General features: G+C 43.6%; 1 protein-coding gene across 1 annotated transcript in view; it reads right to left on the reverse strand.

Annotated features, from left to right (window-relative positions):
* Positions 1-13,931, reverse strand: part of LOC149449766 (alpha-2-macroglobulin-like) — a 157,077-nt gene that overhangs the window by 55,764 nt on the left and 87,382 nt on the right. Inside the window, exons 14-16 of the mRNA XM_089692753.1 lie at positions 13,109-13,254; positions 9,031-9,180; positions 8,756-8,935 (exon numbers count right to left, since the gene is read on the reverse strand). Coding sequence (XP_089548879.1) covers positions 8,756-8,935; positions 9,031-9,180; positions 13,109-13,254 — 476 coding nt within the window. The remainder of the gene's footprint in view (positions 1-8,755; positions 8,936-9,030; positions 9,181-13,108; positions 13,255-13,931) is intronic.

Consider the following 13,931-nt stretch of genomic DNA (forward strand, 5'->3'; position numbering starts at 1 on the left):
CTACCGGCGTATTCCCCTCCCCCCTAAAACATGCGCACATCACCCCCATACTCAAAAAGCCCTCTCTGGACCCCACTGACCTCAACAACCTCAGACCAATTTCCCTGCTGCCACTCACTTCCAAGCTCCTTGAGCGCTTGGTCTTCGATCGCCTAAGCGCCCACCTAGATGACAACAACCTCCTTGACCCACTACAGTCCGGCTTCCGTCCCCTACACTCCACCGAAACTGCCCTCCTCAAAATCACCAACGATCTACTAACCGCCAAAGCCAAAGGCGACTACTCTGTCCTCCTCCTCCTAGACCTCTCTGCGGCCTTTGACACAGTCGACCACCCCCTCCTCCTTAATAAACTACTCTCCCTTGGCAACAGAGACACCGCTCTCTCCTGGTTCTCGTCCTATCTATCCCAACGCTCCTTCAGTGTCACCTACAATGGTGCCACCTCCCCTTCTCTCCCCCTCTCTGTTGGGGTCCCCCAGGGCTCTGTCCTTGGACCCCTTCTCTTCTCCATCTACACCTCCTCCCTTGGCAAACTCATACACTCCCACGGCTTCAATTACCACCTCTATGCTGATGATACTCAAATCTACCTATCCACCCCTCACCTCACCCCCTCATTCTCCGCCCGCATCACTCACCTCCTAAACGACATCTCTGACTGGATGTCGCTCAATTTCCTCAAACTCAACCTCTCCAAAACCGAGCTTCTCGTCTTCCCCCCAGCCCGCACCCCCCCCCCCATCCTTTCCATCACTACCAACAACACCACCATCAATCCCGCCCAGCAAGCCAAGGTCCTTGGCGTCATTCTGGACTCTAACCTCTCCTTCCAACCTCATGTCAAATCGCTCACAAACACATGCAGGCTCCACCTCCGGAACATCTCCAAGATACGCTCCTTCCTTACCCCAGACACCACTAAACTACTAGTACACTCCCTGATTATCTCACGCCTGGACTACTGCAACTCCCTCCTCACCGGCCTACCCCAGTGCAGGCTCTCCCCGCTTCAGACCATCCTGAACTCAGCGGCCAGACTCATCCACCTCACCAGCCGCTCCACCTCTGCCACCCCCCTCTGCCTCTCCCTCCACTGGCTCCCCATTGCCCAACGCATTAAATTTAAATTGCTCACCCTGACCTATAAGGCCATTCACAACACTGCCCCTAACTACCTCACCGATCTGATCCCCAGGTACCACCCTACCCGTACCCTTCGCTCTTCACAGGACCTTCTTCTATCTTGCTCCCTGGTCTCCTCCTCCCACGCACGACTGCAAGACTTCTCCAGGTCCTCCCCCATCCTCTGGAACTCACTACCCCAATCCATCAGACTGTCACCGTCCCTCCTCACCTTCAGGCGCTCCCTGAAAACCCACCTCTTCAGGGAAGCCTACCCCACCCTCACCTAACAGCCGCTGCCCTTCCCTCCTCCTACCACTTCATCCCCCACAGCCGCTTCCTCCGGTGCCTCTACCCCCTCCCTCCTAGATTGTAAGCTCGAAAGAGTAGGGCCCTCTAACCCCTTGTGTACTGATTGATGTTACTGTTCTGTTTCATGTATTGTCCCCCCCTATTGTACAGCGCTGAGCAAACCCTTTGGCGCTATATAAACACGATAAATAAAAATAAAATAAGATCTGGACCAGGGCATCACTGAGCTCCTAGACAGTCTGAGGTGGAACCTGGCGGCGTCAGATGGACTGAAACATGATATCCCAGAGGTGTTCTATTGGATTTCAGTCAGGCGAGTGTGGGGGCCATTCAATGGTGCCAACTCCTTCATTCTCCAGGAACTGCCTGTATACTATCAGCACTACTCTCATGAGGCCGGGCATTGTCGTGCACCATGAGGAACCCAGGACCCACTGCACCAGCGTAGGGTCTGACAATGGGTCCAAGGATTTCATCCCGATACCTAATGGAGGTCAGGGTGCCATTGTCGAGCCTGTAGAGGTCAGTGTTTCCCTCCATTGATATGCCTCCCCAGACCCTTACTGACCCACCACCAAAACGGTCATGGTGAACGATGTAACAGGCAGCATAACGTTCTCCATGGCTTCTCCAGACCCTTTCACGAGTGTCACATGTGCTCAGGGTGAAGCTGCTCTCATCTGTGAAAAGCACAGGATGCCAGTGGTGAACCTACAAATTCTGCTGTTTAATGGCAAATGCCAATCAAGCTCTATGGTGCCGGGCAGTGAGCACAGGGTCCACTAGAGGATGTCGGGCCCTCAGGCTACTGTCTCATGAAGTCTGTTTCTGATTGTTTGGTCAGAGACATTCACACCAGTGGTTGGCTGGAGGTCATTTTGTAGGACTCTGACTGTGCTCATCCTGTTGTTCCGTGCATAAAGGAGCAGATACCGGTTCTGCTGATGGGTTAACTTTCTACGCCCTGTCCAGCTCTCCTAGAGTAACTGTCTGTCTCCTGGAATCTCCTCCATGATCTTGAGACTGTACTGGGAGACACAGCAAACCTTCTGGCAATGGCACATATTGATGTGCCATCCTGGAGGAGCTGGACTGCCTGTGCAACCTCTGTAGGGTCCAGGTATTGCCTCACGCTACCAGCAGTGACACTAACTCTAGCCCAGTGTTTCTCAACTCCAGTCCTCATGGACCCCCAACAGGTCATGTTTTCAGGATTTCCCTCAGATGAAACAGCTGTGGTAATTACTAAGGCAGTGAAACTGATCAAATCACCTGTGCAAAATAATGGAAATCCTGAAAACATGACCTGTTGGGGGTCCATGAGGACTGGAGTTGAGAAACACTGCTCTAGCCAAATACAAAACTAGTAATAAACAGTCAGAAAAGATGAGTAGGGAAAAAAATGCAAGTGGCCTCCACCTGTAAAACCATTCCTGTTTTGGGGATCATCTCATTGTTGCCCATATAGTGCACCTGTTGTTAATTTCATTAACACCAAAGCATCTGAAACTGATTAACAACCCCCTCTGCTACTTGACTGACCAGATTAACCACTTGCCTACTGGGCACTTATACCCCCTTCAATACCAGGCCAATTTTCAGCTTTCAGCACTGTCGCACTTTGATTGACAATTGTGCGGTTATGCAAGATTGTACCCATAAGAAATTTTTATAATTTTTTTCTCATAAATAGAGCTTTCTTTTGGTGGTATTCAATCATCGCTGGGTGTTTTACTTTTTGTGCTATAAACAAAAAAAGTGCAAAAATTTGAAAAAAATAAAGTTTCTTTGTTTCTATTATAAAATTTTGCAAACAGGTAATTTTTCTCCTTCACTGATGTGCGTTGATGAGGCAGCACTGATGGGCACTGATAGGCAGCACTGATAGGCAGCACTGATGGGCACTGATAGGAAGCACTGATGGGCACTGATAGGAAGCACTGAAGGGCACTAATAGGCGGCACTGATAGACAGCACTAATGAGGTGACACGGATAGGCGGCACTGATAGGTGGCACTGATAGGCGGCACTGATGATGGGTACTGATAGACAGCACTGATAGGTGGCACTGACTGGCATCACTGCTGGGCACTGACTGGCGGCACTGCTAGGTATTGACTGGCGGCACTGTTAGGCATTGACTGGCGCAACTGCTGGGCACTGACTGGTGGCACTGACTAGAAGCACTGCTGGGCTGCACTGATGGGCACTGGTGGGTGGCACTGGTGGGCACAGGTGGGTGGCACTGGTGGGCACAGGTGGGAGGGCACAGGTGGGTGGCACTGGTGGGTACAGATAGGTGGCACTTCTGGATGGCACTGGTGGGCACTGCTGGGCACAGGTGTGTAGCACTGCTGGGCGGCACTGGAGGGCACTGCTGGGCACAGGTGGTTGCACTGCTGGGCACAAGTGGGCAGAACTGGTGGGTGGCACTGCTGGGCACCGGTCATCAGGGCACTGATCTGACAGTGTGAGGAAAGTGCAGCCGAGAACCAGCAATTGCATTTCCCCGTGATCAGCGTGTCATTGGACACAGCTGATCACGTGGTAAAAGGCCGCTGTGATTGGCCTTTTACCACATCATGTGATCAGCTGTGTCTGTAGGACACAGCGATCACGGAGTTGCCAGGTGCGCGCCCTCGGGGGCGCGCGTTCTGGGAGGACATCATATGACGCCCTCCCAGAACTGGCCGGCCGCAGTGTAGCCATCATTTGGCTATCTGCGGTCGGCAACTAGTTAATATCCCAGGAGTTTAAATGACTTGATGCTATATAGTGTATATACTGTGTATTTATATACATATACATTTATACATATACACACAGTGTCTGTGTATATATATATATATTTATATATTACACACATATATATGCTGAGTGCACTCTGAGAAGCTGATTATTGACTGCAGAGTAACTACTGTGGGATTATGAGGATTATAATTATGCATCACATACTGTTCATTGCTGATACAGCGTTTAGTGTTTATCTGTCTTTAGCCGTGTTTAGCATTTGGACATTCTTATTATTTCATTGGCCAGAGTACTTGCCATTGAAATGAATAAACGTCCAAGCGCTAAATGAGGTTAGCGTATAGGCGCATTTATACTAGTTTTTGCTGCGTTTGGTGTTTTTTGGCCAAAATGTTCTACTCTTGAACGCGATTCCTCCACATGTAGGAGAGGGACATTTAACTGTCTCTAAACTCTGCTGCTGCTCTGGTAAAAGCCTATGTATGCGCAGTCAGAGTCCGATGCATTATGCTCAATCCGCAGATCTGATTCATTCTACGGGATCATCAGAGGGGGTGTCACCGAGTGTTATCGCACTGGATGACACCAACCCTAGGGATGCCTCTGAGTGCAACTGCACTTTGCAAAGTGCACAGTTTATTTGCCTTTGGGTGGCATTAAGATAAATCTTATCAAGCCTTTCTCCCTTTGCATGAATGCCAGCCTCTCAACTCTTATCACATACAAGGCTACACTTTGTTCTCCTTCAGGCTAAAAACAACTTTACTGTTCAAGTCCCATCATGAAAACTGATACTCCAACCCACACTTTTCTCTGAGATTTTTCACCCCCTAGTGGGGCTTAGTCGTAGAGCCCCCCCGCCCACACCTTTTTTTTGCCTCTTCCCCTTTTCTTTCTTTACCTCTTTTCTTTTCTGGGATGCTCCTCCCCTTTCCTTTCACATTTCCTACACCTTCACTCTCTTCCATCCCCCTTATCTGCTATTGAGTCTGCAGGGGAGTGGTGGATTCTGGAGGTACCCACAGCAGTGGCTGGATGGAAAGGCTGGAGGACCTAAAGTGGTATACAAACTGTATGTGAGCCAGGCCTCAACACTAGTAGTTGAAAGTTTGGAGCATTTTTGGTGACAAAGCAACTAGTGTCTTTAGCGTGGAATTACACAGCCTCTGAGCACCACAAACCACACATTTCACTTATTTTTAATATTCAAAGAAAACTCATCCATCCAGCCACATCTCCATGTTTTTTTTTGTTGAGAAATCACTTTGAAAAAAAAACACCCCTTAGCATTTCTGGCCATGGCCATCTTGAGTAAGGGCAGATGATTCATGTAGCATTTACTTGTTAAAATCCATCTGCCTTTAGCTTAGGAATGCAGGCAGGATTGTGGGCTTAGCTGAGAAAACCTCTCCTCCCCTTCTAAACATTTCTGAAATGTATGACATAATTTGCCAAGTGCTGGAAACCAGGAAGTAACTGAAGAAATTTAAAAAAAAAAAGTTTAATACAAGTTAATATGATATACTTTCCTATCTGTTTACTAATGATAGCAGCAAAAGGATTAAACATAGTCAGTGTTGATTGAGAGGGTAAAGTTCCTCTTTATCCGCCTCCCACCCACCATATAACGAAATGACAGGAGCAACGCGGTTCTCTCATTCTCTCGTACTCTCATATGACGTCCTCCCACTCTAACCGCGCGTGCACGGCTCCGGGAGCACGCAGTGCAGTGATTGGTGGTGCACTGTGTCCGTCGGATACAGCGGATCACCGATCAACAGAAAGAGCCAAAGACGTCAGCTCAGTCATGTGATCAGCTGTGTCCAATCACAGCTGATTGCATGTAAATAAGGAAATGCCGGTTATCGTCATTTCTCTCCTCACGAGCTGTCACACTGACAGCTCGAGAGGAGAGGGGAGCCGGTAATCGGCATTCCTTAGAGGGGACATGTACACAGATTATCAGGGCACTGATGATCAGTGTAGCCCCAGCAGTGCCACCTGTCAGTGTCCATCAATGCCAGCTGTCAGTGATCATCAATGCCACCTGCCAGTGCCCATCAGTGCCACATCAATGCCACATAGCAGTTCCTACCAGTGCACATCAATGCAACATATCAGTGCCCATCTGAGCTTCCAGTCAGTGCCACCTATCAATGCCAGTCAGTGCCGCCTATCAGTGCTGCCTATCCGTGCCATAGATGAGTGCTGCTTTTCAGTGCCCATCAGTGATGCCTGTCAATGCCCATCAGTGCCACCTACCAGTGCCTCCTCATCAGTGGCCATCACTGCAGCCTCATTAGCGCACATCAGCGAAGGAGAAAAATCACTTATTTACTAAATTTTCTAAATTTTCAGTTGTTTTTGGTTTGTTTAGCAAAAAATAAAAAACCCAGAGGTGATTAAAAACTACCAAAAGAAAGCTCAATCTGTCTAAAAAAAAAAAAGAGTACAGTGTTACATGACCGCACAATTGTCATTCAAAATGCGACAGCGCTGAAAGCTGAAAATTGGCCTGGTAAGGAAGGGGGTCTAAGTGCCTTGTAGGCAAGTGGTTAGCATACCTTTTCAGAAACATCAGTGCATAATAGGTTGGAAAGCACCTGTATGGCAAACTGAGAAACTAAGGAGCTGGTTGGTTTATTTTGAGAGCCGTTGGCTGATTAAGTGATCAAGCATTGATTTCTGTTTCATGTATGCATGTAGGAAAACCGGACTTTGGGCTCAAGTCCCGAGAAGCTGAGTACTCCAGATTTTCTGCAGGTCACATCATGGTGAAGCTGTTTATTTGAAACTTGGCTGTGTGGCTTCCACCAGTACTTACAGAACTCATGTGATTTCAGCAGTATCACCTCACTGATGATATGTTTCACAATGCACTAATATTACTATTACTGGTCTTTAAGTGATTTTTATAGACATATGTGGAGATAGATGTACCCATGGCTGCCAACAGCACCAACAAATAGGTCTTAAAGCGGTTGTAAACCTCAGACATGAAATATGAACAAAGAACATCTTTCTATACTGAGTGTGATTTCTCTCTGTTGACTCGTTCCTCTGCTATCTGCTTATCTGTCATCCTGACAGTTTTTCCTGACTCCCCTAGATATTTGGTGATGAGTGAGGAGAGCTAGAGCACACAGCCTATGACTGACAGCCAAAGCTGTGCGTACTCCCTGTGTCCTGTGTAAAGGAAGGGGGGGGGGTGTATCCCCTCCCTCCAATCAAGGTTCAGAGCTCTCCTTACTGAGCTCTGGCGTGCCACCTGCTTTGTGCTGATGAGAAAATCTGTGTTGTAGAAGGCTGTACAGGACACATAAACAGATAAACAGGTACAACTTATGTGGAAGGATTTGCTTCATCTCCATGTATCACCTGAGACCAGTCATTTCACTGGGTATATGTAAGGGATTACAACTACTTTAAGTATGGTATTCATCTTATAGCTTTATTTCCTAAATCTATATATTATAAAACTGTTGCTTTGCTTCTTTCGTTTTAACCTCTTGCCGTCCGCCTGCTGTTTATAAACGGCAGGGCGGTGGCAGTCCAAGGTCGGGTTGCCGTTCCTAAACGGCACCCGCCTTTTCTAGCTGTGCGCGCTCCCTAGGAGCGCGCACTAGCGCGATCCGGTGTCCGCTGTGTCCTCCGGACACAGTGAAACACCGATCGTCGGACGGGACCTCTGTACGAGGTCCCGGTCATGTGATCACTGATTGGCGAATCAGTGATCACATGCAAAGTAGTGAGCAAGATGTCACTTGTGACATCATTGCTTACTACGTGTGAAATCTGTGAATGATCACAGAGGTCACATGGTACAAGGCTATTCACAACAGCCTTGTACCATGTGACAAGCTGTGACCAATCACAGCTCACTCAGTATTTCTCAATGACTGCAAGAATGCAGACAGAGAGAAAGAGAAATGATTGCTTTTACATCCTATATGGGTGTAAAAGCAATCAGTGTAAAAAAAAAAAAAAAAATCTTCATCACCCCCCACAAGTAGTACAGTGTCACCATGGTGACACTGTACTGCTAGGGTGACAGTATGTAAAAATAAAAAATAAAAACAAAAAATAATATAAAAAAAAATAAAATAAAAATGTAAAAAAAAATGTTTAAAAATTATAATGTTTTATTATAAACTAATTTGGATTTTTTTTTTTACTAAAAAAATAACGGAATAAATTTTGGCCAAGATTTAGGATGAAATATTATTTATTTGCAAAATTTTATAAAAAAAAACACTTTTTTTCAAAATTTTTGGACTTTTTCATTTACATAGTAAAAAAAATTAAAATCCCAGCGGTGAATAAATACCACCAAAATAAAGCTTTATCTGTCTCAAAAAAATGGTAAAAAATTCATATGGGTACAGTATTGCATGACCGCGCAATTGTCATTCAAAGTGCGATAGCGCTGAAAGCTGAAAATTGCCCTGGACAGGAAGGGGGTAAAAGTGTCCGGACAGGAAGTGGTTAAAAATAAAACATTGTATATTATGCACATTTCCTTATTCCTAATTTATAGTTACATCTTTCAGTTTGTGTTTATATATACCTTAAATAAGCCGTTCACATCCACATTCTGATCATCTATGGGAGGTGGAAGTATGCAGTCGGAACTAGAGTATGCCTTTGATGAAGGATAATGAAAATAATAATACGGACAACGGACTTCATTTTCTTTGATGCGATCGTCATATCTGCCATCATCCCGGAATGGAAATAGATTAAAAACCTTAAAAAAAGTATTTATGAAAAATTAAAAAATAAATTGCAGTAAAGTCCAGCTAAAAAGAAAACAGTTGTCAAATTTGGAGATCCAACACTCACTTTGTCAGCAGTCAGCTCCTTGTCTGGTTTCATTAACACCACACTCTGATCCACCACCCTGAGACCACAGAGAGAGCCAGGAGCAGCCTGAACCTGGAGAGATACATCCGATCCTGGGAGGACCTCATCTGGGGAGAAGTCAACTGATACCTGGCAAGGAGATAACACAATAGCACAGAATATTAACATTAATAGTATTGAGTAGAGTCTCCTAAACTAAGTCTGCAAGAAGAGAAGCCGCTTCTAGATGTCTACCATCCTGTAGGCAGGGTTTATACTCATTAAGGCTACATCCACACTAGCGTATTTTAATCTCAATAAATGCTGGAAAAAACACTGGATAAAAAATTCTGGTTATAGCGTTTAGAACCATTTAGGAGCATTAGCATTTTATTAGTGTTTTACAGTACACATAGAAAAAAAAGCTAGAAAAAAAGGTGTTAGGAGTATTTTCGTGGCAATTAGGAGTGTTTAGCGTTTTTTCTGCTGGAAAAACACTCAAAAAGACTACAAAAACAATACACAATAGCAGCCATAACATTATGACCACTGATAGGTAAAGGGAATAACATTAGAGATGAGCATGAAGGAAAAATTAATCTTGCTTCGGATTCGTTTGTTAGTTTAATAGTTTTGATTCGTTATATTAGAGCGATTCGTTTTTTGGAATTTGTTTCATATATTCAGATACATTTTGTATATTTGGATTCAGTTAGTATATGTGTTATCTTTTAAGCAATTTAAATTTCGGAAGATTGCTATATTCATCTTAACTTGTTAAATTGTTATTTCAGGAGATAATACTTATGCATTGTTTAGGTTGGATGGAGGTGAATTCATCAGAAACTCTGAATCATAACATAACGCATAAAACAAAATTAATCTTGGATTCATATGGTATGTTATGATTCTGACATTCTGATGGATCCAACTTCATCCAACTCAAACACAATAAAGGGCCCTTTCACCCTGATCATTTTTTAAGTTAAAAAAGCAGAAGAAAAATGCATGAAAGATGCATCCCTTTACATCCTCTTCACCAGGGGTGGGCAAACTTTTTGACTTGAGGGCCGCAATGGGTTCATATATTGGACCCGGGGGCCGGACCAAGAGTAGATGAATGATGTGTATGTGTCATCCATAGTAAGTATAATAATATTCCCCCATAGTAATTAATCCCCCATATAGTAATTCATCCCCCATATAGTAATTCATCCCCCATAGTAATTCATCCCCCATAGTAATTCATCCCCCATATAGTAATTCATCCCCCCTATAGTAATTCATCCCCCATAGTAATTAATCCCCCATAGTAATTCATCCCCCATATAGTAATTCATCCCCCATAGTAATTCATCCCCCATAGTAATTCATCCCCCATAGTAATTCATCCCCCATATAGTAATTCATCCCCCATATAGTAATTCATCCCCCATAGTAATTCATCCACCATATAGTAATTCATCCCCCATATAGTAATTCATCCCCCATAGTAATTCATCCCCCATATAGTAATTCATCCCCCATAGTAATTCATCCCCCATAGTAATTCATCCCCCATATAGTAATTCATCCCCCATATAGTAATTCATCCCATATAGTAATTCATCCCCCATATAGTAATTCATCCCCCATAGTAATTAATCCCCAATATAGTAATTCATCCCCCCTATAGTAATTCATCCCCCATAGTAATTCATCCCCCATATAGTAATTCATCCCCCATATAGTAATTCATCCCCCATAGTAATTAATCCCCCATATAGTAATTCATCCCCCATAGTAATTCATCCCCCATATAGTAATTCATCCCCCATATAGTAATTCATCCCCCATATAGTAATTCATCCCCTATAGTAATTCATCCCATATAGTAATTCATCCCCCATATATTAATTCATCCCCCATATAGTAATTCATCCCATATAGTAATTCATCCCCCATATAGTAATTCATCCCCCATATAGTAATTCATCCCCCATAGTAATTCATCCCCCATATAGTAATTCATCCCTCATATAGTAATCCATCCCCCATATAGTAATTCATCCCCCCTATAGTAATTCATTCCCCATATTAATTCAGCCCCCATATTAAGTCCCCAAGTCCCCCCTGTGTCAATTCACTTACCTTTGCTCCGCGCGTTCCTCTCGCCGTGTTCCCGCGCCGTTCCGGTGTAGCATGAAAATCTGTCTCCTATGAGGATGTCCCCCTTGACGTATCTGCGCATGTGCCAATTTCAGGCATTAGCAGCCGATCGGCGATCTCCGGCACATGCGCAGATACGTCGAGGGGGACAGATCCTCATAGCTCCGCGGGCCAGATTAAAAGGTCCGACGGGCCGTATACGGCCCGCGGGCCATAGTTTGCCCTTTGCTGCTCTTCACAATGGTCCTTTGAGTTTAAGTTGCGTTTATACTGCTCCATTGAAAAAAGGCATATGTGTTTTTGCCACGGTGTGTTGAGTTTTTGATGCGTTTGCATTGTGTTTTTCCCATGAACTTGTGACTGGATAAAGCACTTCCCACAGTTCTTTTGTGCTTTTTATGCGCTTTTACCATGTTTTCCAGTCATTTCAATGGAGAGGTACGTTTGGTGCGGTAAAAAAAATAGCACCAAAAACACACCTCTCCACTGAACTGAATAAAAACAGTGGCAAAAAGACATAAAAAAATGCAATGCACCTGTGGGAAGTACATTGTCCAGTCACATTCCAGGGGAAAAAACAGCACAAATGTGTCAAAACACATAAAAAACACATATGTGTTTTTGCAACAGATTAGTGTGAAAGCAGCCTAGGTAAGAATCATCATCTTATTTCACTTTTATACCTTACTGTATTTATTGCAGTATGTTTCTATTTCAAATTTGTATTCGGATAATTCATTACTTTGTTATGTTATCATTTATTTTGGATTCGTTAAAATTTGTTACTATTGTGATTCAGAAATTCAGATAAAATAGAATCTCTGAATAATGAAAATGTTGTCTGAATTTCAATATGTAAAGAAACGAATCCCAAGTTTATCATTGATTATCTTGTTACAATTACATCTGAAAGTAGGTGGGATGAAGCAGAAAGCTAACATCTCTGAAGTTGATGTGGTGAAAGCAAAACCATTGCACAGAACAGGTAAGTATAAGGGCTCATGTACGCTGCAGCTGATAAACGCACGTTTAGGAGCTGTTCAGCATTTTTTTCCACAGCCCCTGAACTCTCCCTAATGTTTTCCTATGTGTCCATGTACACACCGTCATTTACAGTCATTTACAGGCAGTTGAGTTTACAGTCTTTTCTTGAATGCAGAAAACTTGCATTCAGCAGTAGATCTTATCAGCGTTTCAAACGCAAAATTTTTGTAAATGCATGTGAACACGGCTAAATGCTGTCCAGAGCATTTTTTCATCATGAAAAATGCATGCAAAGCGTTTTCCCAGTACTCAAATGGACCTGGTACACCATACTTTGAGGTTAGAAAAATATGTTAGACGCTGCTACAATAATTTCTGCACAGAAATGAGCTGGAACACATCCAAACACCACAAAAAAAAGACAGCTAATTTCAACACATACTGCTCTCTCTGCTTCTGCTCTCTCTATTTCTCTCAAAATGTCTGAAATTGTTAATTTTTTACTATTTTTCAGTGCATTCTAGGCATTTTGGAAGGTCTCCTGAGTTTATATTTAAAAAACGCTTCTAAATGCAACCGCTCATAAACACGGTATGCAAATGCGGCTAAACAGACATTTTTTAACCTACGTTTTCCAGCAGTCAGTTTCCATTGTTCAGAAGTGTCCCGCGTACATGGCGCCTAACATGTTTGTGATTTTTAATACAAAAAATCTGATCTTTTAGTATCACTTTAAGTCATGGGTGCTCAGCATGTGGCTCTTAAGCTGTTGCAAAACTACCAGTCCCATCATGCCTCTGCCTTTGGGAGTCATGCTTGTAACTGTCAGCCTTGCAATGCTTCATGGGATTTGTAGTTCCTCAACACCTGGAGGTCCACAGGTTGAGCACCCATGCTTTAAGTCTTGCTGTGAATACAAAGTAAGCTATATGCGTAGACCACTCACTTTATTGTGGAAGCACCGCTGGATTTTATATTTTGCCGAGTCAGCCAAAATATCTCCATCTGCTAACATAGTATACACAAGCGCCTGAAACGTTGAAGATGCTCCTGCGTTTAAAGGAATCTTCAGTGTGGCCTTGCCATGAAGATCTGCAGGAGAAGAAGAGCACACAGAGAGGCATGCTGATCAAACAAGGTTTATCGTTTTCACAGATATTTTTAATGCATATATTATTTGTAAAATTACTGGGGAAATTATTATTAGAGAGTCTTATACACTCCTGTCCCTGATTCAGTGAGGTGTTGTTTGTGTGTCAATCATAGGCCCAAGTATCTGCTCTGCACTCTTAATCCTGCAGAGATCTCTGGAGTACTTTGGACTAACTCTCCATTGGATTGAATAAGAGTGCAGAGCTCATGCATAGGTCATACTAACCAATGAAGGCAGTATCTCACTGGATCAGGGACAAATGAATATAACGTTTGGAGGGGGGCTGAGGATGGGAGCTGACTACAAAATAGGGGTACCAGCACTAAAGGTTCTTCAATCAGAATGTAAGGTCCACTTATTAACCATTTGACCTCTGGAAGGTTTTACCCCCTTCATGACCAGAACATTTTTTTTTGCTATTCTGCACTGTTGTACTTTAACTGGCAAGTAAATGGTAATGCAAAACTGTACGCAAATGAAATGTATATAATTTTTTTACACAAACAGAATTTTCTTTTGGTGGTGCTTGATCAGTACTGTTTTTTTTTTAAATTAAATTAAAAAATGGCCAAAAATGTTGGAAAAAAACCTCAATATTTTCTACTTTCTGTTATAA

Source organism: Staurois parvus, unplaced genomic scaffold (genome assembly GCF_062004578.1).
Source record: "Staurois parvus isolate SC_StPar_1 unplaced genomic scaffold, SC_StPar_1.0 ptg000604l, whole genome shotgun sequence".
Classification (NCBI taxonomy): Eukaryota; Metazoa; Chordata; class Amphibia; order Anura; family Ranidae; genus Staurois; species Staurois parvus.